Source organism: Coturnix japonica, chromosome 5 (genome assembly GCF_054131305.1).
Source record: "Coturnix japonica strain WE chromosome 5, WE-NBRP24, whole genome shotgun sequence".
NCBI classification, from domain to species: Eukaryota; Metazoa; Chordata; class Aves; order Galliformes; family Phasianidae; genus Coturnix; species Coturnix japonica.
The window spans coordinates 41,507,474-41,532,161 of NC_140667.1; the positions used below are offsets into that span (position 1 = coordinate 41,507,474).

General features: G+C 36.4%; 1 protein-coding gene across 7 annotated transcripts in view; it reads right to left on the reverse strand.

The window, feature by feature from the left end:
- Positions 1-3,527: 3,527 nt before the first annotated feature.
- The window catches only part of EML5 (EMAP like 5), an 86,855-nt gene continuing 65,694 nt past the window's right edge, over positions 3,528-24,688 (reverse strand). The window contains exons 29-44 of one of the 7 annotated variants that reach the window (XM_015865289.3): positions 24,581-24,589; positions 21,687-21,765; positions 20,983-21,112; positions 20,212-20,310; positions 18,156-18,176; positions 15,171-15,344; positions 13,881-14,089; positions 12,753-12,910; positions 11,707-11,821; positions 11,037-11,225; positions 10,676-10,848; positions 10,005-10,167; positions 9,083-9,186; positions 8,229-8,382; positions 7,396-7,496; positions 3,528-7,104 (exon numbers count right to left, since the gene is read on the reverse strand). In XM_015865289.3, the coding sequence (XP_015720775.1) occupies positions 7,068-7,104; positions 7,396-7,496; positions 8,229-8,382; positions 9,083-9,186; positions 10,005-10,167; positions 10,676-10,848; positions 11,037-11,225; positions 11,707-11,821; positions 12,753-12,910; positions 13,881-14,089; positions 15,171-15,344; positions 18,156-18,176; positions 20,212-20,310; positions 20,983-21,112; positions 21,687-21,765; positions 24,581-24,589 (1,915 nt within the window). In that variant the 3' untranslated portion in view covers positions 3,528-7,067. Of the gene's footprint in view, positions 7,105-7,395; positions 7,497-8,228; positions 8,383-9,082; positions 9,187-10,004; positions 10,168-10,675; positions 10,849-11,036; positions 11,226-11,706; positions 11,822-12,752; positions 12,911-13,880; positions 14,090-15,170; positions 15,345-18,155; positions 18,177-20,211; positions 20,311-20,982; positions 21,113-21,686; positions 21,779-24,580; positions 24,590-24,688 lie in introns of all 7 variants that reach the window. The other 6 variants (XM_015865292.3, XR_014947257.1, XM_085550510.1 and 3 more) reach the window with 6 other exon arrangements.

The window sequence follows — 24,688 nt, forward strand, 5'->3', positions numbered from 1 at the left end:
ATCTAAACAGACAACTGGATTTTAAGCTTAAAGAACTACAGTAAAATATTCTTTTAAAGTGACCCGATGGGAGGAGAACAGCAGAGGACGGGCTTTTGGGCTCTTGGCTTCGTAAGGAACAATGCTGCAATGTTGGGGTTCCCCCCCCCCCCCCCCCCCCGGTAAAAGACTTTAAATTATGGGGTTTATTCATTCATTTACTTTTCCAACACCTTCATAAGCTGCCCCTTTCAGAACAAGCTGCCACCGTGGAATTCTTTTTCCTTCTCAGGGTGAGATGACAATTTGTAAGGACAGGAGCAAACTATCACTCCATTGCTGAATTTCAACAGCTCAGTTGTAGTCTTAGTGCCTATTGTAGAAGGTTGGGCGTAAGGCAAGATACAGACACATTTCTGCTTGCTTTAAAACAAAGAAGTGACTAAACCCAGCTGTAAAGCTACAAGCATGTATATTTTTAAAGGGAACGAGTCTAATGCAGTTACTTAGATTGTGACGTTTTAAATGATCGATGTGATCTTCAGTGTTTCTTATGTTAAATGTTACATAAAAATGCATCAGCTACCTCCACAAATTGGCAATGCAGCTCCTCCATTACTTTGTGTCTACTCACAACTGAACTAAAATGCATAAACTAGGCTCATAATTACCAGATACTGCTCCATTTTCTTCTTTTTGTTGTTGGTTTTGTTGTTGTTTTCACTAGAGAAAAGATACTTTGATTCTGAAAGCACAACACAAAGCTAAAAGCAAAGGAAAAACAGACCAGAGCTATGGAAGGTCCTATCCCTACTACCCAACACACCAACATTTCACAGAAGGACAGAAAACCATTTTTTTCCATGCAATTTGTGCCAGTGTTCATGCTTGGTGGAAGTTAAGTTAGATTAACAGTGCCTATGGGAGAACAATGGCAGAAGATAAATGAGTTTTTGGATATTATGTGAAGAACTTTCATTTCCTCCCAACTGGCTTATAATCCTTCAGAGGACTGAAAATAACAACTGTAGCCCTACTAAATCTCCTTTTCAGAACCAACCAGTGCAATACTCACTTCAATCACCTACATCTTTATCCTCAATCATTCATCTCCTGCTCAGACCAACTGAGAACAGCTGACGATGGCACTATGTGAAAGCTCTATGAAAGCTGCAGCTACAAGAAACACCTGGGATAACAACATCTGTCCCCTGGGACAAAAGAATTCCTGCTATATGAAAGACTGGTAAAGCATGAACAGCGCTACTCCCATAGTCGGTCAGTTCTGCTGGGCCTGCTTCAAAGTGGAAACGATGCAACACAACTCTAAGAACACAGAAAAGCCAGAGGAGAAGAACTTGAGCCCCAGGCAAACTGTGGGGGGCTGCAGTCAGGGCCATTCAGCTCCCAGCAATACTTGAGCAGAAAGAGTAGCAAACTATGGTGGGAGTCAGATGCGTCTTTGAAACATGGGATAAAAACCAGCCAAAATTATATACATATTATTATTTTTTGCTTTCTTTTCAGCTTAGCTCCTACATGGCATCTGTGCCCAACCAAAGGAGAAGTGCAAGTATGTAAATGACAAAACTGCCCTGCAGGGACAAAGGAAGCAATTGAAATAAAAGATTCTGGGTTTTGGCTCTTGAAAGTGAAATCCAGACACATGCTGCCTCACGCCAAACACAGCTGTCCTCCTGCAGGTTCAGAATAGTTAAGACGCTTATGCAGAGATGATTTGATGTTTCTTACCAAGAGCGGCCACAGATAAAAGTCAAGCTTTGCCTCCTCAGTAGCACCTGCACTGAGTTTGGATTTTCAAGGTACAGCTTACCTTAGGACTGAGTTTCTTTCTTTCATAATCACTGATTTGTTTCTACTGGAATGTATTTAAAGGCCCACATTACATTCCTCTCCTCATACCTACATTTGGAGGCCTATGACAGAACCACTGCAGGACTATTCATCAGCCCACGTGTGCCCCAGATTGCTCTGTGCACACCTCAGCCCTCGATAGAGGCTGCCTGTGAAGTTTTCCAAAGTGTAACATTTCTTTGGTTTAAAAATTCTTGCTTAAAGAAAGCATTTAAGCCCATTGCACAGGAAACTAAAATAAGGATAAAAAGCAGAAGAGACCTATTAAGACAAATCCATTCTTGGTTTAGGTGGGAAAGATAAGTAGAATTTTAAAGTACAATATGAAACTCTTTTACCTGAGCTCTCGAAATCACAAAGCATTTTTCCATCAACACTGTTTAACTACCAATGTGCACATGCTGCAAACACTGGTAACCAGCGTTAGCTGCAGCCCCCCTGTGCTAAATGGTTGTCCCATAGATACAGGAGTGGAAAGAGCAAGAAATAAGCACCTGCATCAAAGTTGCCAGCAGCCTTTCCCTGAGCACTGTTTACTTGACACTACTGTTCTCCAGTCCTCCAACCCCATGAGCCACCCATGAAGACCTGCCATCTGAAATAAGACATCTAAGACGTCTGTTCTTGGTGTAGAGCTGCTCCACCTCTAGTGCCAGTCCTTTGGCTGTGCCTTTGCCTATATCCTTTGTTTCCCCATGTTTCCTTTGCTTCCCACTTTCTCCTTTTCCCTGGGTTTATATTACTAGCTTCTAACTGCTGTTTACTCCACTTTCCATAGTTTAAGAAGTACATGAAATTATGGCGATTGCCTATTGCCACTGTGCTCAGATAACCCTTAATTATTTTATTTTTCCTCCACACTGTGAGGGAAAAAGAACACCTTCTGTGCCTGTTCTTTTTTCCTCCTGCTTTTACTTTAAGTGATGTAGTTGGATTAGTGGCTAAACTGAGTTAAAACAAACAATATCAGAGCCATGACTATTATGCTACAAGTGAACTGAGAAAGGGGGGGTTGGGGGGGGGGGTAACCTGTTCTAGCATCAAAAACAAAACACAAACCCACCCACTAATTATTACTTACTAACAGATGATTTTGGCAAGGTAATCTATTGTGGCTCTTATGCATATTATACACCTAAAATGTTTGTTGTTGTTTTTTTCCCTTCTGAAATGAGAACTGCAGAATTTAAGTCTGAAGCCAAAGTTGCTTCAGATCAGAAGCCAGAGAGAACCAAAGAAATGGTTTTGCTCTGACCATGCCACAGTGATCGGTATAAAGAATGCATAGTAGGCTTTGGCAAGCTCACTTCTTGTCTATATACACAAGCAAAGATTGAATGGTGCCATAAACTTTACGAAAGCAGAGCAGTCTGCGAGGAAGCGTAAGGAAACTGTCAGAACAAGGGGATGCAAATGCAACGCAGCAAGTGATGCTAAAATCACAGACGTGACAATTCATTCTGACTTCCCTTTCTGCACAGTCTACAGGATGGTTCACTTTGCCCAAAATACGGACAAAAAAACATTTGTCTACGCTAACATTTGCTTATTCTAACAGAATAAGAAGGATCTTCCAAGATTAAGGCTTGTCCCATCTATGACAGTGATAACAAAACAGGGAAATATATCATCTTGCCTGTGTAAGGATTGTATTTGAAACCTGCCTTCTCCCATTCTCTCTCTTTATTTCCCCCTTCCCCTTGGTGTACTTAAGTAACTTTCAAGAGTGTATTTCTTTTTTAGGTGACGTTACATTTTGTATTCCTTGGAACAGTTCTCTATTTCTTCTTTCAAGAGACCCCAGAACATGCCTGAAGTTTAGGTTAGCCCTGATGTGGTCAGGCAGATGGACCAGACAGTTTCTTTAGGTCCCCTTCTAGCTGGCTGTTCTGTATTGCTGACTTTAAAGATCCCAAGGGCACACATTTGCCACTAACCACAAAGACACTTATAAAGACAATTAAACTAAGAAATAAACCCAAGTAAACTAAAAAATAAAAATAAATACAAGTACACAAAGAAGTTCTGCTTCCACTTCCTCAGCACTGCGTAATCACAGAAAAGGCTTTCCCCAGTTCTTGATCAAGTCCTTTAGCCTACTTTTCTTCTCTCCAATGTTTGCAAGGCTGTGACCAATCCCTCCACATGCCAGCATCCTCCTCAAAGTGCCATATCAGGTCATGTCAGCCTCTGCCTTTGCCTCCCGAGAACCAGCTACAAGGTCCCAGCGTCCACTGACACAGGCAGCCTGCTGCCCTCTGCACAGGCTTCAAGCACCAGTCTGGGTGGCAACAGTTATCAAGTTACTACAGTAGCACTTAATGTAAACAGCAAATGAGGCACAATGACAAGCACCATCACAAAGACCACGAAGCTGCCATCTTGAAGCATGTCTGCAGCCAGCTGACTGCACAGAACATTCTCCAAGTGGTCCTCAAGAACAAACCTGCAACAGAGGCTGAACCCACTCCTCTCCTCCCCATCTGTGACCATTCCCTGCTGGCTGACCACATTTTATCTTGCAAACCCCTGAGCAGTCTGTCAAGTAAAATACCAGCTTCCAAGATGGCTGCAACAGGCAAAACAAGGCTGGTAGTTTTGTTTCTAACACTCTTCAGCTTCCAGCCCCTGCCCCAGCTCCCAGCCCTTATACAGCTGCAATGAGGTTCAGGAAGGAATGAAGAAACAGGGAGAGCTGGAGCTCAGACTGTTGCACTGCCGCTCTCAGCCTTGCCCAGCTGCGAACCATCCACCAGTTCTTGCTGGTACTCCACCAACCACGTGGCATTTGAGATTTATCAGGACAAGAGCACCAATGACAAATAATCAGTGGAGAGGCACAGTTAAATTAACAGAGGTGGAGGAGAAGAGGACATGATCAGAGCTGACCCTACACGGATAAGGAACAAAACTTGATGGTCCATATATGTCTAACCTTAGGTGAAGGTCTATAGAAGATCCTAAGGATGTGAAATAAATGAGCCTAGAATTTTGAGGGGAAAACTTATAAGAGGCTGGAAAAGAACTTTGTTCTGGCAGTTTGTGTTGGACAGACTATGAAGGAGCTCTTAACAACCATCCAACTTAAACTGGTAAAAGGCAAATCTCAAAACAGAGGCAGGAAAAAAATCTTACTACAAGTCAAGTAGTCCTTCATGGATATGTTTAGAAAGGGAAAGAATTACAGCTATAGCACAGCATACTACAATTGATTTCTCTGGCCAAGATTTAAATGTCAGTTACCAATTTTCACACAAAATAGGCAGAGAGGCAACAAGGTTATGACACAAATCAGGTCTCATTTCTCAGGTGCAATTCCCCTAATATCAAAGATGTTACTGATAAGATTTCCCTCTACACTCATGGACCATATTCACAGAGTATTTGATCCTGCAGAATAGCAACTACATGACTGGCAAGTCTTTGCTAAGAAGCATCAAGCCAAGAAACCTGCTAATAGTCTAGTTCATCAACTTCTTTAAAATAATATATTTGCTATATCTTGATATCTAAAATATATTATCTGAGCCTGTGGGATAAATAGCTTTGTAGAGTATATATAACAAACATTTTTGGACCTAGGAGAGTATGAAAGTCTGTCTCATTAACTTTTTTTCCCTCTTCTACATGCTAACCCTCCCATTCACAAGAGAACTACCACGCACACAAGATGCTTACAAAAAGAGATGAATTTTCTGTCACAGGTCTGGTATAAGAGAATGTGCGAGGGGAATAATATCAAATCTGCTGACTGACCTAAACAAATGGCATCATTAAAGCAACACTGACTTACATAGACAGAAAGAATTTTATGTTCCTATCAGAATGCAATTGTGAGTAGTGCTGATAATTACTTACTTCTATTCCCTTCCACGTTGCACAAAAAAATAACCACACCGATTAAAAAACCAGGTTCATTCTGCAGCACCTCACTATGTCATGATTTAGACAAATAGCTGATGAAATCTTCCTCACTTGCACCTCATTTATACTTTTCAGGTGTTCACCATCACCAAAGTGTTGTTTTTGTTGTCACCTTAGCTGTGTTGCAGGACAGAATAAATGCACTTCTGTGAGAGGTGACAGCAGGTTCATTTAAAGAAGCAGATGATTGGATGTATTTTACAATCAGGAGAGAAATCTGAGCGGACACTTATCCCAGCTAGTCCCAACTCTGTTAAAAAGTTAAAATGCACAAAATATAGAGTTTGGAAATTTCATATTCTCTCTGAATTTCCCTATGATGCTGAGAAAATAATTCATATTGCTACGAAATTCTATTTTTGCAACTGGTGATATCCCAAGCCTTATCAATTACGAAGGTTACAAAACTCTCACCGTAGTCCACATGTCCAGCACAGAGGCCAGCAGCCCAGTCAAGCAGCACAGCAATTACCTCTCTTCCACTGAGAATAACTTTTATTCACAAGGCAAAAATTGGAGTTAGACTTTTAGGTTGTGGGCAAGGCACTCACAATGTGAGCAAATCCGATTTTGCTCACAGAACTAATTTAATGTTTAAGTGCAATGAAAACACTAAATTAGCCATGAAGATCATGCATATCCAGTAGCTTTCACCAGACATGATTGTGACCCAGGCCTCTAAATACAGAAATGTGTAAGCCCTAAGGAATTGGCTGTCTTATCTTCTGCTTAATCAAATAACGTTTCCTTTTGATCGGTCATAGAAATATAATTTGCCATTATAATAATCAAACATTTATTAAAATACTATATATTTAAGATTTAATATATGGTTTCTTTCAGTAATAAAATACGGAATACTCTTTTTTCAATGATATTCAGACCCCAAAACTTAAAGCAGAAACATTCATGCTCAGAATAGATCAATGTACAGTACTGGACCAGAAATAACATCTCTTGATTAAAAACCCAGGATCTTACTGTGATACTGTACATTGACTAACAATTCCCTTTTTTCTTTTATCCATGTTTTTCATTTTCAACATCTGGCAGTGAGTGAAATACAAACCCGGATTACAGAAGTAAATCTAATGGCCTCAGCATATTTCGTACAGTCTATCCTTCTGACAGACTCTAGAAACTTGTCTTTCAGAGACTGATTACTCTGTGTCTTGGATCAGCACCATTTCTTAAGCATGCAGGGCACAGTAGAATATCACATTGCAATCCTGGGTATTTCATGCCTGGTACTTCATGCAGCATCCTCTTTTCAAGTCTCCATGTCTCCCTCAATGAGGCATATGCACACATTTCCAAATAAATAAGCTGCATTTTCAAAGAGAAATTAAATATAAGATACAGTCAAAATCTTAGAAATCATTTAAATGTATCATACATGAATACAGAAATGCACACACTTTGATTTAGTAAATCCTAGCTGTTCGTACTGACATCTGGGTTGTTTATTCTGCTGCGAGTATTTACTTCTTTATATCCAAACAGGAAAACAAGCATAGAGATTCAATGATTCAAATTCTGCACCTGAGCTTTATATTCTTAGGGATTGTTCCTGTCCACTCTTATACACTCTCAGATAAGAACAAAACAGATACATACCTGCAGTCATCCCCTCCAGCACTAACCACATATCTGTCTCCACTCGTAAATCGAATGTTGGTTAAGTGGGCAGAGTGACCTAAAAATCGTTTGTGTTTTGCCTGAAAAAAAGCAATGAAATGAAAGAGTCTAAATCCTCTGTGTCCTTGTCAATCAAGCCAAGTTGGCATGCACTCATCTACCTTCTTATTGCACCACACAGTCATCTAATTCAGAATGCTGTATAGCCTTTCAGATGTGAAAGATCTCCCTGAAGAAGCGCCAGTGAGCTGCCAAGATAAAATTATCTCCAAATGAGACAGCACCCACAAATTTGGAGCAATGTCAAGCTAACATAAGAATACCAAATAGATTTTGTCACGTGATAAATGTCTAGGAATTTTTTTACTAAATTTCTAATACTGAAAAGAAATGATTTTCATTACAAGTTATCAATGCAGTGCAGTCTCGAATCTTGAAAATTAACTATGCGACTATCAGGGGCAAATCTGTAAACACTTCATCCATGGAAAACACTGATGGTACTGTCACTACCAAATGTTTTCCTCATCTGTCAAATGGAGATTGGAGATGTGGATTAATAAAATGAAGTCAAAAGGTGCTATGTTAAGGCAGCCTGGCAAGCAGTACTGACACCTTTCAGACCTAATACCAAGAGTCACAGTACAGAATGGAAAAATGAGGAAAAATTTGAGATGAAGCATGCTTATGGGACTAAAACTAAGGTTACAAAGATGTGTTAGAAAGCTACAAATTCAGAGATGAGAATATTTTAACAGTATCAACAGTCTTTCTTTTCATTTTTAATAGCCATGCAAAAACCAGGATCTTACGAATTTTTCAGGACACGGAAAGTCAAACAGTTTGACCATGCCAAAATCATCGCCTGTTACGAGATTGATTCCCGAGTGAGAGACACAGGCACAGTTTACATCAGCTTTTTCAGCATGTCTGGACCAGATTCCTATTACTTCATCACCTAGAACACTGAAACAGAAGAGAGAGAGATTCTTCTGGAAACTGCAGGAAAAGAAATACAGTAGGGGAACAGTAAAGCAGCTCTTAATAATGTAACATGCTTCAGAAAAAATATCATTTTATTCCTACACATACAAAACTCATATAAACTTTATTCTGTGATTAATGTTCACATCATCCTGTCTGTAACATTTTCATATCATATCATTAGATGAGAAGGCTCCTTGAGTTCAGTGAAGGTTATTCATTAAATGGGGGGTGGGGGGTGGGAGAGGGGGCTGAGGGCAACAAAGAAGAAGTGCATAACTTATGACTCCAAAAAGCACATTAATAGAGAACTTCATCTGCAAAGCCTTTTCAAAAGTTGCTTTTTATTCAACTGTGCATATGATGTATGTGCACACTTCTAGGAACAAAAAGAAATGCGTGCTTGATCGCTTGTTAACAGGTGTTTGACTTGGGAATTTTTCTGTGTTTTTTTCTTCCTCACAGAGCACAATACAGTATATTCAAATATTTATTTATTTTTTACTTCAGATATACTGAGTTGTTTTCTTCCTGTCCAAAGCTTATCTGGTAAGTTGCCAGAGCACAGAGGTGCATTAATGGAAAGTATGTGAATGAAGGGATGAAATACGCTTTTAAATAGCAGTTGCTTCTCCTGGAAGTTACAAGCATTTTAAAAGGCTTATATCTGTGAATCACTTACCTTGTCCAAGTAGCCCAAGTTATTCTGTCAATCAAAGCCTGGTCCACAAGCTGTTTTCCTGAAGGCACTTCATAGACTTGCCTTTTGTAAGACCCAGTAGATACCTTACAGATGAGCAGAGAAGAGTTAAAAGGAATTTAAAATACATGCACTTGTTTGAAATGATGAAGTTATCATTCAAAGGGGTTTTGAAAAGCATTTTCTTGATAGTACCTCTAAAACGATCTATTAATAATGCATCTTGTTCAGTGAGTTGAAAATAATCAAAAATCTATGCAAGTAAAAGGCAATGGGGAGAAAGTGTTAAGAAATCTTCATTTTTAAAACATCTGATCAAGAAATATAGTTGAAACACACTTCACATTCCGCACATAACGTTCATTCTCTCCATATACTGTGCATGCTGTTATGTATGTGTGCATATCAATAAATAACATAAAATTAACTTCTAACTTTAAAACTGGTATACAGATATTTCACTCAGTGTGGAGAAGTAAAACCATGCTCATGTAATTTCTCCTCTCAGATAGGAGCAAAACAGAGAACAAAGTAGGCCAGAAATGAACATAAGCATAATGATGGTCAGAGATGTGAGGATCCACAGTTCCCTGAGGCTTACTGAACGACAGACTGTACGCCTACCTCATTTAAGAGGAAGCACTGAGGAAATAAAAAGGCAGGGAAACACATTACAGTGATTTTGAAATATGTTTTTCCTTTCTGTTCTTATTTCTTGCATCTAAAATCCAGGATAACTATTTTGTAATCCTCATACCACTGCAATACAGTAACAGCTTCATGGCAGTGACCCCCTTCTCCAATATTTCATTGCAAAATTTAGTAGTTTTTAAAGAACACCTGAGCAGCAACTGCATAAGCATAGTTGCTACTCAATGTATAATGAACAATTAATGACTGATACCTGGAGATAACAGCTATCTGCAGAGAAGTCCATCTGGATCACAAAACTTGGGATATCCTTGCAATAGCTGACTCGATTCAGTGTGGGACCCAATGTCAGATCATAAAAATCTACTGCATTCTCACTGGAACCGACCGCTAAGTAACGAGAATCTGGACTAAACCTGAGAAAGAGATTATGAATACATGAGCTTATGATAGTTTTAAAGACTGGTTTGATTTTACAACAGATTCCAATACTTGAGAATTGTGGAAAAAAATGCATTTCAGGCATCTGCTATTCAGAATAGAAGGAGGAGGGTTTTTGTTTTGTCTGCTAAGCAAAACAATCTGTGAAACTAAATATTGGGGGAATGCATATACATTAGAATGTGGCAACAATTTTGGTAGTCATATATAAGGGAGCAAAGCAAATCTCCAGATTAATTCAGTTCAGGGCTTGGTTTTGACTGCTTGTTATTTATTTCTTAAGCACATGTAGCACGTCTATCCTTTTTATTCCAGATACGAGAATAATCACACCAACTCCATGCTGCACGCACTGAGTCCAGTGCTCTGAAACGTTACTGCAATTCTTCTCAGAAAGCATGCAATTAAATTATATTTTTATAAAATCAAAAGAATGGAAATGTCAAAAATATCATAGCATACAAATTCATTGCATTTTCTGACCTGATATCTTGGATAGCTGATCTTCTATCTCTCTTTTTTCCCCAAATTTTCAGAGAGGTCACAAGCAAGATAATAAATTCTCCATTTTTCATACCAATAGCAACCATATCACCTTCTGGGCTGTAACATACGGTACGAGCTGCATGCCCTAAGCTGACTTTGTTCAGCATCTTCTGTGAAGGAATAAAAATTCAGAAGAGTAAATGTTTCTTTTTGTCCTTACTTTGAAAGTACTTTATGTTTGTAATACCTCATGAATTACTCTCAGAATAGATTTATAAGCAAGCTTTGAGTCTGCACCATCACCACAAGTCTAGGATTTTTTTTCTTTTTCCCAAAAGAACTCATCTTCAACACGTACCTTTTCAGTAATATCCCAGAGTCGTACTGTGCCATCTTCTGCAGCGGAAAGGAAAAAATCTCTGGAAGGGTGTGTTGCTAGGCCCCAGATAGGTCCATCCATATGACCATTAATTAAAATGTTACATGCAGCATTTTTCTCTCCAACCTCAATTATTTCAGCATTTCTTGTGCCAACAAGAATTTTTCCCTTGAACAACAGCAAAAGAATTATCTTCGATATAATACATTAGCTACTTGTGATTAACATTAATAAAGATATAAACCAAAGCTATACTTATGTTAAGAAAATGTGCCCAAACCAACTAATCAAAGCTAATTTACTTCTTAAACTCAGCTATGATCTACTGAAGTAGTAAAGAGTACATAAGTGGTATCAGATGACTTATTGCTTGCCAGGCAGCTATTTGAAATGTGAAAAAAAAAATAAAATAGAAATTCTTTGTCAGTCTACAACAAAATATATAACAAACATTAACCTGATTCAGACTAAGATCTCCTGAAGTGCATTTCTTTTTCCTGCTTTTGTCAGCTGTAGACATCTTGCAGCAAAACTTTTAATTTCAAATGCCAATTATCAGAGAAAGAGGCAGGAACTTGCCATATTTTTAATGCTAAAGATCAATCCACAAGTAATAAGCTTTATTTTAAACACATAATGATTCCTTTACCTTGCCCCTGCAGACAGAGCGAACACAGTCAGTTATCTGTCCTGTCTCCAGTCTGAAGGCACGACATCGTTTCAATTCTTGATCCCATAGTTTAACAGCTCCTCCCTCCTTTGACCTATTATGAAAGTATGAACAACTGTGAGCATAAGGGCTTGCACATAAAAGACAATGAATATATGAAAGAAATATATATAAATGAATATAATTTACTGTAATTGATGCATTTTAGTCTGTTTTAAATCATTAAAGATCCAGTAGATTTTACTGAACAGGTATTATTTATTTCTCAAAACATATTTCTTTTTTCCCTCAACTACATGTCTTCTACTGCACTTGCCATGAAATAAATTGCTAAATATATAGGAGAAAAATGAGGTAACAAGCTCAAGTGTTAATCATCAAAGCACAAAGTATTCCTCTCATTTTCAGGAGTGCTGGTGTTCCAGTGAAGAACACAACAGAATCAAAACAGTTTTCAAAAAGGAGTTAATGTTTTAATGAAAGCATTATACGGTTGAGCCAAGATGTACATTTAATTTGTCTTCAAAGAGAAAATCTCCTAGCAGAAAATGTAACATCCCATAATGCTGACACTCTGAAAATGAAACTCTGACAAAGAATTCCAAAAGTTTTCATCACAGTTACTGCTACTGTACTATTATTATAAAGAAATGCAATAGAATATAAATTGCTAGTACTTGAAGCACAATGTTTTGACAAATGGTTTGTTATCATACTCAAAGAGAATGTATCAAGAGAGGCTGGTGGAATGCAATTAAAAATGCCAAGGTGGATCTAAAGACACAATTTTCACACACGTAGAATTTGTTTTGTGTAATTTCAATATTTAAGTACTTCCGTACATACTTGAAGCTCATAAAGTAGTGAGATTTAGTTACTATTAGGGATCTTAAGGTGACTACTCTCCAAGTTTTGATGTCTCAATCAGCTACTCAGTGTTAGAAGGGATTAATCCAAATCCTTTTTAGAGAACACATGTATGTGCAGGAGAAAAAAGAAACAAGAAAAAACAAAAGACGACTCACGGCCTTTCCTTGCCTCCTGTAACAATCAAACCATCTCTCAATGTAGTGTACATTGTGAAAACTGGTCCGTTGTGAGCTTTGGCAACAATCCGAATCAACACATGATCTTTCCAAACACAAACATCTCCACTGATAGTACCTGTAAATGTCAAGTTATTCTGAAAAGAGGAGAAACATACTCAAACAATTGATTCTGAGTAAGGCAGGAAGAAACATATTCAGAAACAGACCACAATCATTTGCTTCTATGCTAGATTGCTCTTTTTAATTTTTCCACTTGTGCAGAACAAGCAGTTGTGGAGATATAACATACAATGAATGAGCTGCTGAATGCTTTGTTGAAATCTGATATGTATGGTTTCCTTGTCGCCATTAAGCTCCACACTGCAGAAACGAATGCAGTGACTTAAAATTCAGCCACAGTGTAATCTACGGTTTCAATTCATCAGGAGCACACAAATCTTGATAAAGAAGCTGCAATACCAGGAGCAGTTTTGACGCTTCCTACAAATAGGCAACCTGCACCATTTTGCTATGTCCATTATGACTTTAGTAACCAGTCTGTGAAGAAAGTAGTCTCTTTTAGAATAAAGTTGTCTGTGTATTTCTGCTCCTTGTTTTTGGAAGGTAACTCGAATAATTATCTCTGATGCTTAAGGCCAAATTCTTAGGATATACTATAAACTAACAGGAACTGTTTATTAAGCAAAACTGTTTTATTAAGTGAAGAATTCTCAAATTCAGTGTCTTTTAGTATTCATATAGGTTCAATAAGAACACTTTCCTTTAATTGGGTGGTGTTGATTTTCTACACCTACTAAAAGGGTCAGGGTGGTGGCCTGTAATAAATCCTTATGAGCTTTGCATCCTCCAAGAAGCTCATACCTCACTCCAGAACATTCAGCACACAGACCAATTTGCACACTAAGTGTATTAGTTGGTATTAGTTACAAACAAAAAAAATAGAAGCACTGAACTGAATTTAAAAATCAACTGATCCAATCATTAGCAAGATAGTACAGTCTCATTTGAATTTTAGAAAAAAACAAAAACAAACCAAAACAACAGAGAAGAGTAAATTATTTTTTTTTTTAATGCAATCAGTTTAAAATAGTTTAAGGTACGTACAGCTCCAAAAGCTACAGACAGCATTGTCTGCATTCGGGCATCTTCTATGGAACTCAGTAGCCCTTTTTTACTGAGAAGCGCTCTTCCAGCCAGTGTCCAGAACCTCACGTGTTTCACTCCCACAGAAACAAACTGGGTATCTGAGTCTGGTCTGAATTCTGCTACAAATATGCGCTGGTTGTGACCAGCTCGGCTGGCAATTTTGGCACCTAGTAGAAAGAAAATGGACTTTTAAAATTCACTCAGAAAAACATACATTTATTTGTTCGTTCTGGATTCATCTAAGACTGCACAGGTCATGAAGAACAGCAAAATTTGCTCCTAAATTAAAATTAATCTGGAAATGATTTTGCAAGACCTAGCATTAAGGTGTAACACCTAAAAAGTGTGCTCTCTACTTATAAATTTCAATTTACTCAAGAATCTAAGAGAATTAGGAGCACAGACCATTCCATCTTCTCTTAAATTACTTGTAATCCTCTAAAACTGACAAACTGTGTACAAACTTGAGAGACTAATGAAAGTCTTGCCTGAACACTTTGTCTAAAGAGGTTTTATTTCTTTCTGGTGAAAACGCAGAAACTAACTTCATTACATAATGACTGTAAAGTAATACTCTTTCAGCCTTTTCAGAATTATTACTATTTCAACCCATGCTATGTGAAGATTCCTCAATAACTTTACTACCTGAAAAAAGCATTTTGTTACCTAGCCTCCTCCAGCTTTTCCAGACAGGAAGCAGACAACCAAGTGGCTTTATCCTAAATCCTGACTCATATAACGTCATTCTGAAAAACAGCAGTATAACTTAACACACAAATAATATAGTGGCACAGAGGAGCTATAACACTGTCGTGTTTCTGCTGTGTTCAACTTCTAGACCATTATTTTTGGTGTAAAGCAAATCAGACTTTAGAGAAGAATAAGAACAGAAAATTTAATCTGGAAGTAAAAGAAATATATATTTATAAGTGGTAAAAACCAAGTAACAAAGGAATGACTTTTTTTTTTTTTTTTTTTTTTTTTAAAGATGAATATTATTCTTTTTAATTACTCTGTTTGTAAATCAGTGAACCAGGTTGATCTTAACCCGGCAGCTCTATATGATATTTAGCAGTTATTGAAACAGAGAAGTACATTTAGCTTGCCTCTTCTTACAGGGCACAGAGCACAGCATTGATCACAACAATTTTCTATCTGCTGATATTTTTACTTTACAGTTGTCTTTGCCTCAGCCCAATATATTTCAAACAACATAAACACATTCTATATAAAGAATCATTTTCCTACCTTCCTGCCACTTCCAAATGGTAATGGTATGTTCAGGATCAAGCCCTACAGAGAGCAGCAGTTTGCCAGTGGCACTGAAACTGACTGAGCAAACTCCTTTTGAATGGTAGCACCGCAGTACTGATAATGTCTGTTTGTTCATTGCATCCCACACATGAATAGAAGGAGCTGTAGCTACATAAACATACAAAAAAAAAAAAGTTAATTAGTGTACATTTTAACAGTGTCTAATGATTTTCTTTCTGAAGTTTTGTTTTTGTTTTTTTTTTAAATTAGACTATATATATATATATATATATATACATTTATCAGATGAAAAGAAAATAAGAAAAGAAAGAAAGGAGATTTTGGCCTCCCTTTGGAAACCAATTTCATGCGAACAGGTTCCTTAAGCCAGGACCTAAACGTTAGTCTCATTACTCTATCAGAGATATAAATATTGCTTAATGTTTTATTGAACTTACAAAGCTCTGCAAAAGCTTTTAATGAAAGTTATCTTCTCCTGTTTTTATTCTAGAAGTACTCAGCTCAACATGCTAACTCAAGCCTCTTCAATTAGCAAGTAGACCATCAGGAATGTAATTTCTATGTAGGGCTTTTGGACAACTGATAGATTCTGAGAAATCAGTTTCCAGTGCAAGACCAAAATCTCCTTTTCTACAAAATGGCCATCTGTCTGAAATGCACGCTCTCTTGGGAGAACACCAACTGAATAATCATCTTGCTCACTGAAGGAGAAGAACAAGGGTATTTAACTTAGTTTGTATTGTTTAGACCGTAAGCTCTGCAGTTGGAACCACCTTTCCATACTACTGATGAATGTGATTATTTCTAATATGATGACAGCTAGTGTTTGTAATGCCTTCTCTGAAGATCTTACAATCCAATTGTAGTTTGCAATCTCTGCGAAGCATCCGGGGCATCTCTAGGATGGTAAGTCTCTCTGAAACTTCTTTCCTTCTAATCCCAAATAAATCTGCAGACCTGGGAGGTTACCAGTTGCTGTCCAAGGCCCAGATTCATGGAAAAACATCGATTTCAGCTCCTGACTATGTGTTTTTAATTAGCTAAATATAGCCCCCCAAGGGCACCCATATAACGAGAAGGAGTGTGTGCAGGGACTTAGGTAAAATTAGTCTCATGGAACCAAGTTTCTGAGCATAATTCCAAATCTATTGCCAAATAGTCTTTAGAACAATCTCTTAATTTCTTCTGTTCCCCACAATTTTCTCCTGTGACACCGACATTCACTTATCATCACTATTTGATTAGTACTACATTAATGTGCCATTAAAACAGAAAGGGCAAGGTTTGTCAATAACTGTCATGCCTCCCTGCTGTCCTCACAGAAGCTTAAGATCCTTTAAGTCTACAAACTGTTCTGTTTTTATGTTTTTTTCCTCTCAGCACTGCATCTGGTAACATGTGATATTGCCCTTGACCTCCCATATAACCTCAACTGAATTTTCTTCTCGGTTGGCAGACAAAAAACTCCACCTAGATTTCATAAGAACAACTGAGTAAATTTTCAGAACAAGTCTGGAAGCACAGAGAGCACTGACTTGAGTATTCCTGCTTGACTGTGTTCTTTTGCAAGTCTCTGACCTTACCTCGTGTTCTGCTTGCAGAATAATAAAGTAGCTCAACAACTCCTCTCTAAAGAGATTTCCTAATGTGTGTTCTCCTTATGGGAGAAGTTAAATAAAGCTACCATGGGCTGACAGGACAAAAATATCTTCAGTAAGATGAAACAAATCAATACCAAGACATTATGAAACTTAATTTGCCAGTCCAGCCTATGACAAACATCACTGCTTCAAGAACCCCTGAATAGCTGCAGAAAACCATAAAGTCAAAGTCATTGAGAAGAAGTGTGCCAAATATCCATCAATAAATTTCAAGGGAAATAATCTGTATCTTTATAATGAAAGCAGCCAGCAGCTTGGATTCCAGACTAATGGTTCCATAAAGAAGAAGAAATAAGAGTACTGGTTTCAGGCAGTGACAACAGAATTGAGTAATATACACAAGCTCAAAGTAAAGTTGCAATAGGAAAACAGCAAGTGAGAAGGAAAGTCTCCAAGCATTATATGCAGCAGTAGAGATGTTCTTTTACATTAAAAAACCATATAATCACTGCTTATTATATACAATTTAAAAGTGTAGGAAAAGGTACCTATATTCTTCCTCCCATCCTTAGAGCAAGCACAATTTGGCATATTTGAAAGAAGTCAACACACATTAAAAATGCCAATGTACATCCGTTCTTCAAAGAACAATCTTTAGATGCACATGAAGATTACTTTACTCTCTAGGTAGACATTAACACATACTTATGTATCTCTGAAGATAGGTCATAAAACAATTACGGCTGCCCAACAATGAACTCAGTCACACATGATGGTGATGATTTTTTAAGGTTACATTTGAAAAAACACACACTAATAAAAAGAGCTCAGTCAAGACAGTCAAACTGTCAAAGACCCAAAACGATACATTAAAAACTAACACAATAAAAAGCATTTTGGATAAGTGGTAGTACGTGCATGACAATCATACATAAATGTGAAAAGTGATTGCTTTATTCACTCAGTCACGTAGGCCTCCTCAATGGAATTTACTTTGAAAATGTGTAATTAAAACTATATTAAATTACGTATCTAAAACAACTGTTAATGGTCGGCCCCAACATGCCTTTAAAACCTGCAAACATCCAGAGGAATGCTACAGTAGCAGTATGTATTAAAACTCACTAATCACTGGGCAGTAAAAAGGGAATCAAATTAGGTATTAAGATCTAACATTTTGAATTTTAATGTTCTAATATCTACAATTTGCTGAGATGTTGTTTATGTTCAGTGCTAACAGTACAGGGTTTTAATAAATAAAAAAATGAATTCATGTCATTTATTGCTCTATAAAATTGTAGATGGCTACTAGATAGGCTAACTACACCTGAAGATGTTAAAATTTTATTTCCCTTACCTGACATATCTGCTGAGTCTCCTGTAATGGAAAAGCAGCAGAAAAATAATTAGATCAGAAATAAGATAAGTGCTAAAGAAAATATATGCCATATTTAGTGTAATTTCTTAACACACACTTTGATGTCGTCTTGCATTGCAGCAGCATCAATACTGCACTTTGTGTTAAAGATGAAAAATTATTGATAAATGGTTGTCACACTGGAAATATGAATTAGTAGAGTGAATATGTTTTTATTTCTGTTTTAAGTTACAACAAAATTAATTTCATTTTGCTGTATGAGGGCTGCTCTGAAAGTAGTGCCTCCTAGTTTATTATGGTGGTCCACAACATAAGAGGTGGATGTTGGTGGTACAGAAGTAAAGGCTGCTTATTCCCACCCTTACTCCGCTAAATTTTGTTGCCATGTGACAGATGGCAGCAGAAGGGCAGTGAGGCAGTGGGTGGTGTGTCTCAGCAGTGGCGATATGAAAGACAAGCCACATTACAGACAGCTATGCATAGCTTTTGCACCATGACATGAAGAGAGAATCTACAAGCTCATCCACATGAACTGGCAGATTATGTTCAGGGAGCCGAACATCAGCTTCAATGCATTGGAAACAATGATGGCAATGTTGAAATATTGCAAAATATATATCTTGTGGTCCCCTAAATGATCACACAGGAACAGAAAGAAGAACCCTGTATGCAAGTTTGTTGAGACCTTTTGAACCAATGCGATGCTGAAGGTGACAGTTTTCTGGATAGCATCATTACTGGTGACAAGGGGCCACTAAGAACCCGAGTCAAAGCAGCAGTCTATGGTGTGGCAATATGGGAATTCACAACGAAGAAAAGGCTCAAGTGCAGATTTTTAAGAGCATGACATGCTGGCTCTTGTTCATTGCCAGTGAAAACACATAGCTAATAGTAGCGACTGTGTTGAAAAATAGTGTTTTGTAGCTGAGAATTTGCTCTATGAAATAGTGCTCATGCTCTGAATATCCAATGTAGTTTCCATGGAAATAAATAGGAGGCATTACTTTTGGAACAACCTACTTACTTCAATACTCTCTTTGCCAAACTCTAAATAAAAAAACCTACTCTATATGTTACTGATATCTGTATATATATGGATATAGTGGAAAAAATGCCATTTGCTATTGTGCTAATAAGAGTTGAACCTGACAAGTGGCAAATACACTCAATGATCTTCTATAGGATTGGTAAGCAATCAGGATTATAGGTTCAGATACTAGAAAATCTTTGGAAACAGTGTGTGTGAAACACACACTTAAAAATCCAAAAGATGCAGGAAAGTAGGTAAGAAGTTCTGCCAAACTGACCAGATTGAGATGACACTAGAAGAAATACATTGGAAAAAAAAACCACAATCTGTTTTTGATTAAGCAATCTTTTTTGTGTGTGTTCTACGTACTACGGAAAATAACGTATGCTTCAACCTGCCAAGAAACAGCTGCAAGTATGAAAACTGTCATTTGTTTTTAGGACTACATTAAAAAATATATATATATTCATCTGAAAAATTTGAAATAGGGGTATTAGTAGCTATGCAAATACAGGGTGGTGGGGGTTTTTTGCTTTTTGTTTTTTTGTGTGAGCTCATAGATCAATTGCAATGTTACTATGAAACATCACTCTTTTCCCCCCAAAAATCTAATGTTATGTGTAGGAATTATTAGGGTTTGGTTTCTGTATAAATTCTTACGGCTGTGCATTATCAAAACTCTCTGATTAGACAGCCCTAGTTTATGAACTCTGGTTTTAACACAAGCTGATAAATAAATACAGAGTAATGGAATGGGGCTTAAGATTTCCCAACAAATATCTTTTTCATAATACTACAAACAGAAGATATGCTTCATTTTTCAAACCGCAATGTTTTTCTTTAATTTATTATATTATACTTAAACATATAAAGAGGACAGGTAACTGAGTAACACTCATACAAACGGAGAGTGCATAATCAAATACTTTTGTGATTTATCATGAACTCACAAGGCCTAAATGCATGCTCTTACGTTAGTTTCTTTTTACAAAAATACAAACATACCTACTTGGCCAGTTGCCACTATGTTGGTAAACTTGGGGTGCTGATTTACAGTGAGGCACAAAATATCATCATTATGTTCTTGGTAAAAAGACTGAGAACCTAGAATAACAAAAGAAAAAAGAAAAGCCATCTTTAATTAAAGCATTTACACACATACAGACATCTGTAGTGTTTGAAAAGTTCATAGTATTTGTTACAGAAAAGTATTATGGCAGTGTTACAGTTTGGAGTTTAACCCAAAAAACAGAAACCCCTGATATTTTTTTAAAAATTTTTTTAAGTTTTAATCTAAATTTTAATACATAATACTCATTAATTCTGAACATTTTCTTTGTCAAATTGCTGAAACATCACAGAAACAAATGGTATTGTGTTTTTTAAAGGTCTGTTTTATCTGAACTAAACTGCATATAGTGAATTATGTGAAGTAAAACAAACAGATTGAGAAGAAATATGCAGATTTAAAAAACATTAAACCACATTGCTCAGCAGTTCTTGTTTCCTGGATAATTTTAGCAAGCAAGTTCCAGAAAGCTCACACCAAAATAATCAAATCTTTACTTTCTGGAAAATTCAGAACCCAGAAATATTTAAATACATACAGCTTGTTTCTGCAGATACTAATTATGATCTGCATAGGCTGCATCTTTTGCAACATTAAGTAAATATTTTAATGTTTCCATTTATTAGATTTAAATTCTAACAGTAATTCCATAAGGTCTAGCATAATACGAAAGAAGAAATAATATTCTTTAGTGGGTTTTCTCTTACCTGTTGCCACATTGTACAAGATCCCAATAGATGCAGTATGATAGATAACATCAGCACCATCGTTCAAATAATGCACATTGTTCCGGCAGTCCTTGCCTCGGTACCCAAACACCAGCTCCAAAATTAGGTCCTAAGAAAGACGTTTGAGTACATCAACCAAAATCTTAAAGCAATTATGAAATTCTACAATGTTTTCTAGGGTTTTATTGTTGAAATATGTCCGGATGTAGAAACAGAAAAGGAGTTAAATGATGTCTTGAACCAACAGAAACTGATGTCTAGCCTTTTTTGTTGGGTTAGAAACACTGGTCTGCAACTTAGTTCTAGCTGCCAATTAAGAATGCTGAAGTACAACATAAAACTTCCAGAACACTGATGGCAAAAGGTCATTTTGTACTTTAAAACAAACATTTTGTTTCAAGTTGTAAAAAATATTTCAGTTGACACGAAGTATTGCATTGTTCACAGTTAGGTGAAATCTCCACTTCAGATTAACCAAAAGGTGCATTTTTACATCGGCTATGCATAAGAAAAAAGAGGTGCTGGAGTCAAATACATCATGAATAGCTTTTCTTCTTTTTTCTTTTATATATATTCATATTTTTAACACAACTGTTAACAATAATAAACAATTACCTAAATAAGGCATAGAGCATTCTACATATTGCATGTAAGAAAAAAAAAAAAAAAGTGCTTTTTCTTACCTCTATAGGTCTCTTTTTTTTCCCAACATTATTTGTTTGAAGTTTCTCAGGCTGTGGCAATGCCCTACTAACTGGTGGTCTGAAATAAAGAACTGTGAATAAGAGAAGGCTGTCCGTCACCCATTCCATACTAACACAGTACCTTCTAACCTGCTATTGCATACCGAAAATGTCTAGCACCACCCTGCTTAAGACATTTCTGTTCATCTTTAGAAGATGCTTCTGTCAAATTAAAAAAACACATCTGATTTCAGAAATGCTGAATGTTACATTGCCTGACAATTCTTACAACATCCCATGAATTAAGGCAGAAATTTGTTTTTCAACAAATGGACACTGATGGATTTTAATTGCATATTCTTATAGTACTTCCATCTTCCCCATACCTGCTTAATCTAAATACTTGACATCGCCGTTTCTTTTCCCCACAATACCTTAGTAGGATCTATCTTTTCTTATTATAATTGTTCATAAAGAACTCCTTTACTCCTGGTACAACTGCCCATTCATTCTTACAGCAACAAATGCAAGTTATTCCAACATTCAAAAGTAAATCATCACCATGCAAATGGCATGAATACTAGCATTAACTTATCTTCCACTGTTCTGAGTAGTCCAGATTTAAGAAATGCCATATAGATATGCCTGACAAGATCCATAGCATCTTTCAGATAATGTTGAACTGTTTATACTCAATGAAACAATTACATTTTGTTCATCAAAGTCAGACAGTTGTTTCTGTTTTGCAGGGTCAACTGTTATTGACTCTACAAATGAAATACATATGGCCATGCAAAGGAAACCGAGAGAGGGACAATTCATTTAAAAATAAAATCTAATGATAGATTCAGTGAGATTTTGATAATTTAAGCCAGAAGGCAGTGTGACAAACTGGTATCATACATAAAGCAATACATCAACTCTCTTCAATACTCTCTTTTTAGTATGAATTTATCCTTTAATTCTGTCTTTGTTCAAGTGATGATGCATTTAAGCACCATTCCTTTTCTCACAACAGACAATGGTTTGTTAATATGCAATTATGAACTAAAAAGTGTCATCTCAATTATCCAAATAAAATACCATTTTCTGAGATGTATCATATTTTCCATTTCTTCTGCCCAATTTGAGTATAATTCATAGGTTTATTGTATCACAAATCAGAACAATTGCATATATAATGTTAATTATACTGCAGCTACAAATTGTGCTCTGAGATACTTCAGTTACTTCCACTATACTTAGAAGCCTGTAAATGCCTACAATAAATAAATAAATAAATAAATAAATTCAAAAGAAAACCAGGTGACAAACAAAGTCTCACTGAATGTTGGTATCACCCAAACACAACCAGTTTTTTTTAAAAAAAACAACACAAAACTGGCTACTGCATACAATACAGCCTGAAAGAGACCCTTTACAATATTTACTTCAGTGACATTAATCTATATTTTATAAAATGTAAAATCTTAAAAATAGAAAATGCAAATCCATATGTAAAAGAAAATATTACTTTACGCTGGATAACTAACACATGGTGTCTTTTCACAGGGAAGGCATATAGATTGTATAAAAAAAAAATTCTAACTAAGAATGAAATACTTAAAGACAACGAGACAGAAAATTCAGGCCATGACAGAAAATTACTGAGTCTCATGTTTCATACTTCATTTCATATTTAGTATTAATAAATAAGTGCAAGTGTTATTAAGAATGGAAAACAGAACACTAATTGAAGTATAGCGAAATATATCTAGATGAAGATGTCTACTACATACAGCAATGAAGGTCAGAAAACAAGTCCAATGTACTCATGTGCTAAAGGTATCTTACTTAGTATATTATAATATTATAATTATATTATATATATAGTATATAATATTACAGAAATATTTCATTTTTTGCATTGGTTTGTAAAGGCCACCTATACTTAAATGCTTTGCATTTTGACAGATACAAACACAGGCTGATAGTCATCATTAGCCAACCATCAGAGCTGGTAAATTAACATATGTAACACATGTACATTAACATAGAAAATAATTAAATAAACTTGAAAAAAGTTGACCAGACTATTTACACTCAGTAGCAACTTCCATAGGTAATTATTCAAGTACCCATCTATGAAACACTAACTGTAGTGTTTTGGAATGCAAACTACAAACATGGATGTATATTTTCCATAATTAAGTTTCAGGGTGAGAGCTTGTGCACTTAAAAGAAGGAATGTTGAAGCACACCAGAATACATTTTCCAAATAGTTTTCTGAAGTTGCAAAAGCTATTTTTCATTTGCTATTTATGTATAGAAAAGTGACTAATTTCATACAGAATATATAGTGCTCAAATATTTGAACGTAGAAAATAGGCTGCATGCTCAAATACTATATGCAAAAGAGGAGAGAGAGAACAGGAAGAACACAGGGGGTGAATGCACATATGGATGGGGTCAGTTTGAATGCGTGGAAGGAGAACTCCAGCCATCTATCACAGGGGAAATAAATACCTTGATATTGGCACTTTATTTCCAACATGAAAATAGGATTCATATTTATACATCAGAATTTCTTTTTAAAAGACTGTTTTTGTTTAAATATCAGAATAACAGAAGCAACATGAAGTAGCTTATGGGAAAAATACTGCTACCCACTAGTCCTGCATTGTATCTTATTCCCTATATTCATTATTGATATCATTTCCAAAGTTTTTAAGAGGACTAAGGATGGTTGCCTGAATTTTCCTTCACTGTAGTTAACATAAAAGGTGTCTGATAAAAAAATGTGCAAGTAGTATGCTGAAGGTGCATGGAATAGCACCCAACATGAGAGATGGCTTCTCAAGGAAAATGAGAAATGACAGTACAATATGGAGTGGACAGCAAAATAAAAGCATTACCTGGAACCTCTTTGCAGCAGCAGATAGGAAAGAGAAAAGGATTACTTATAAAAGTTTGGCTGAAAGCTAACTGTCAGTGAAGTATTCAACAAATAATTATTACTAATT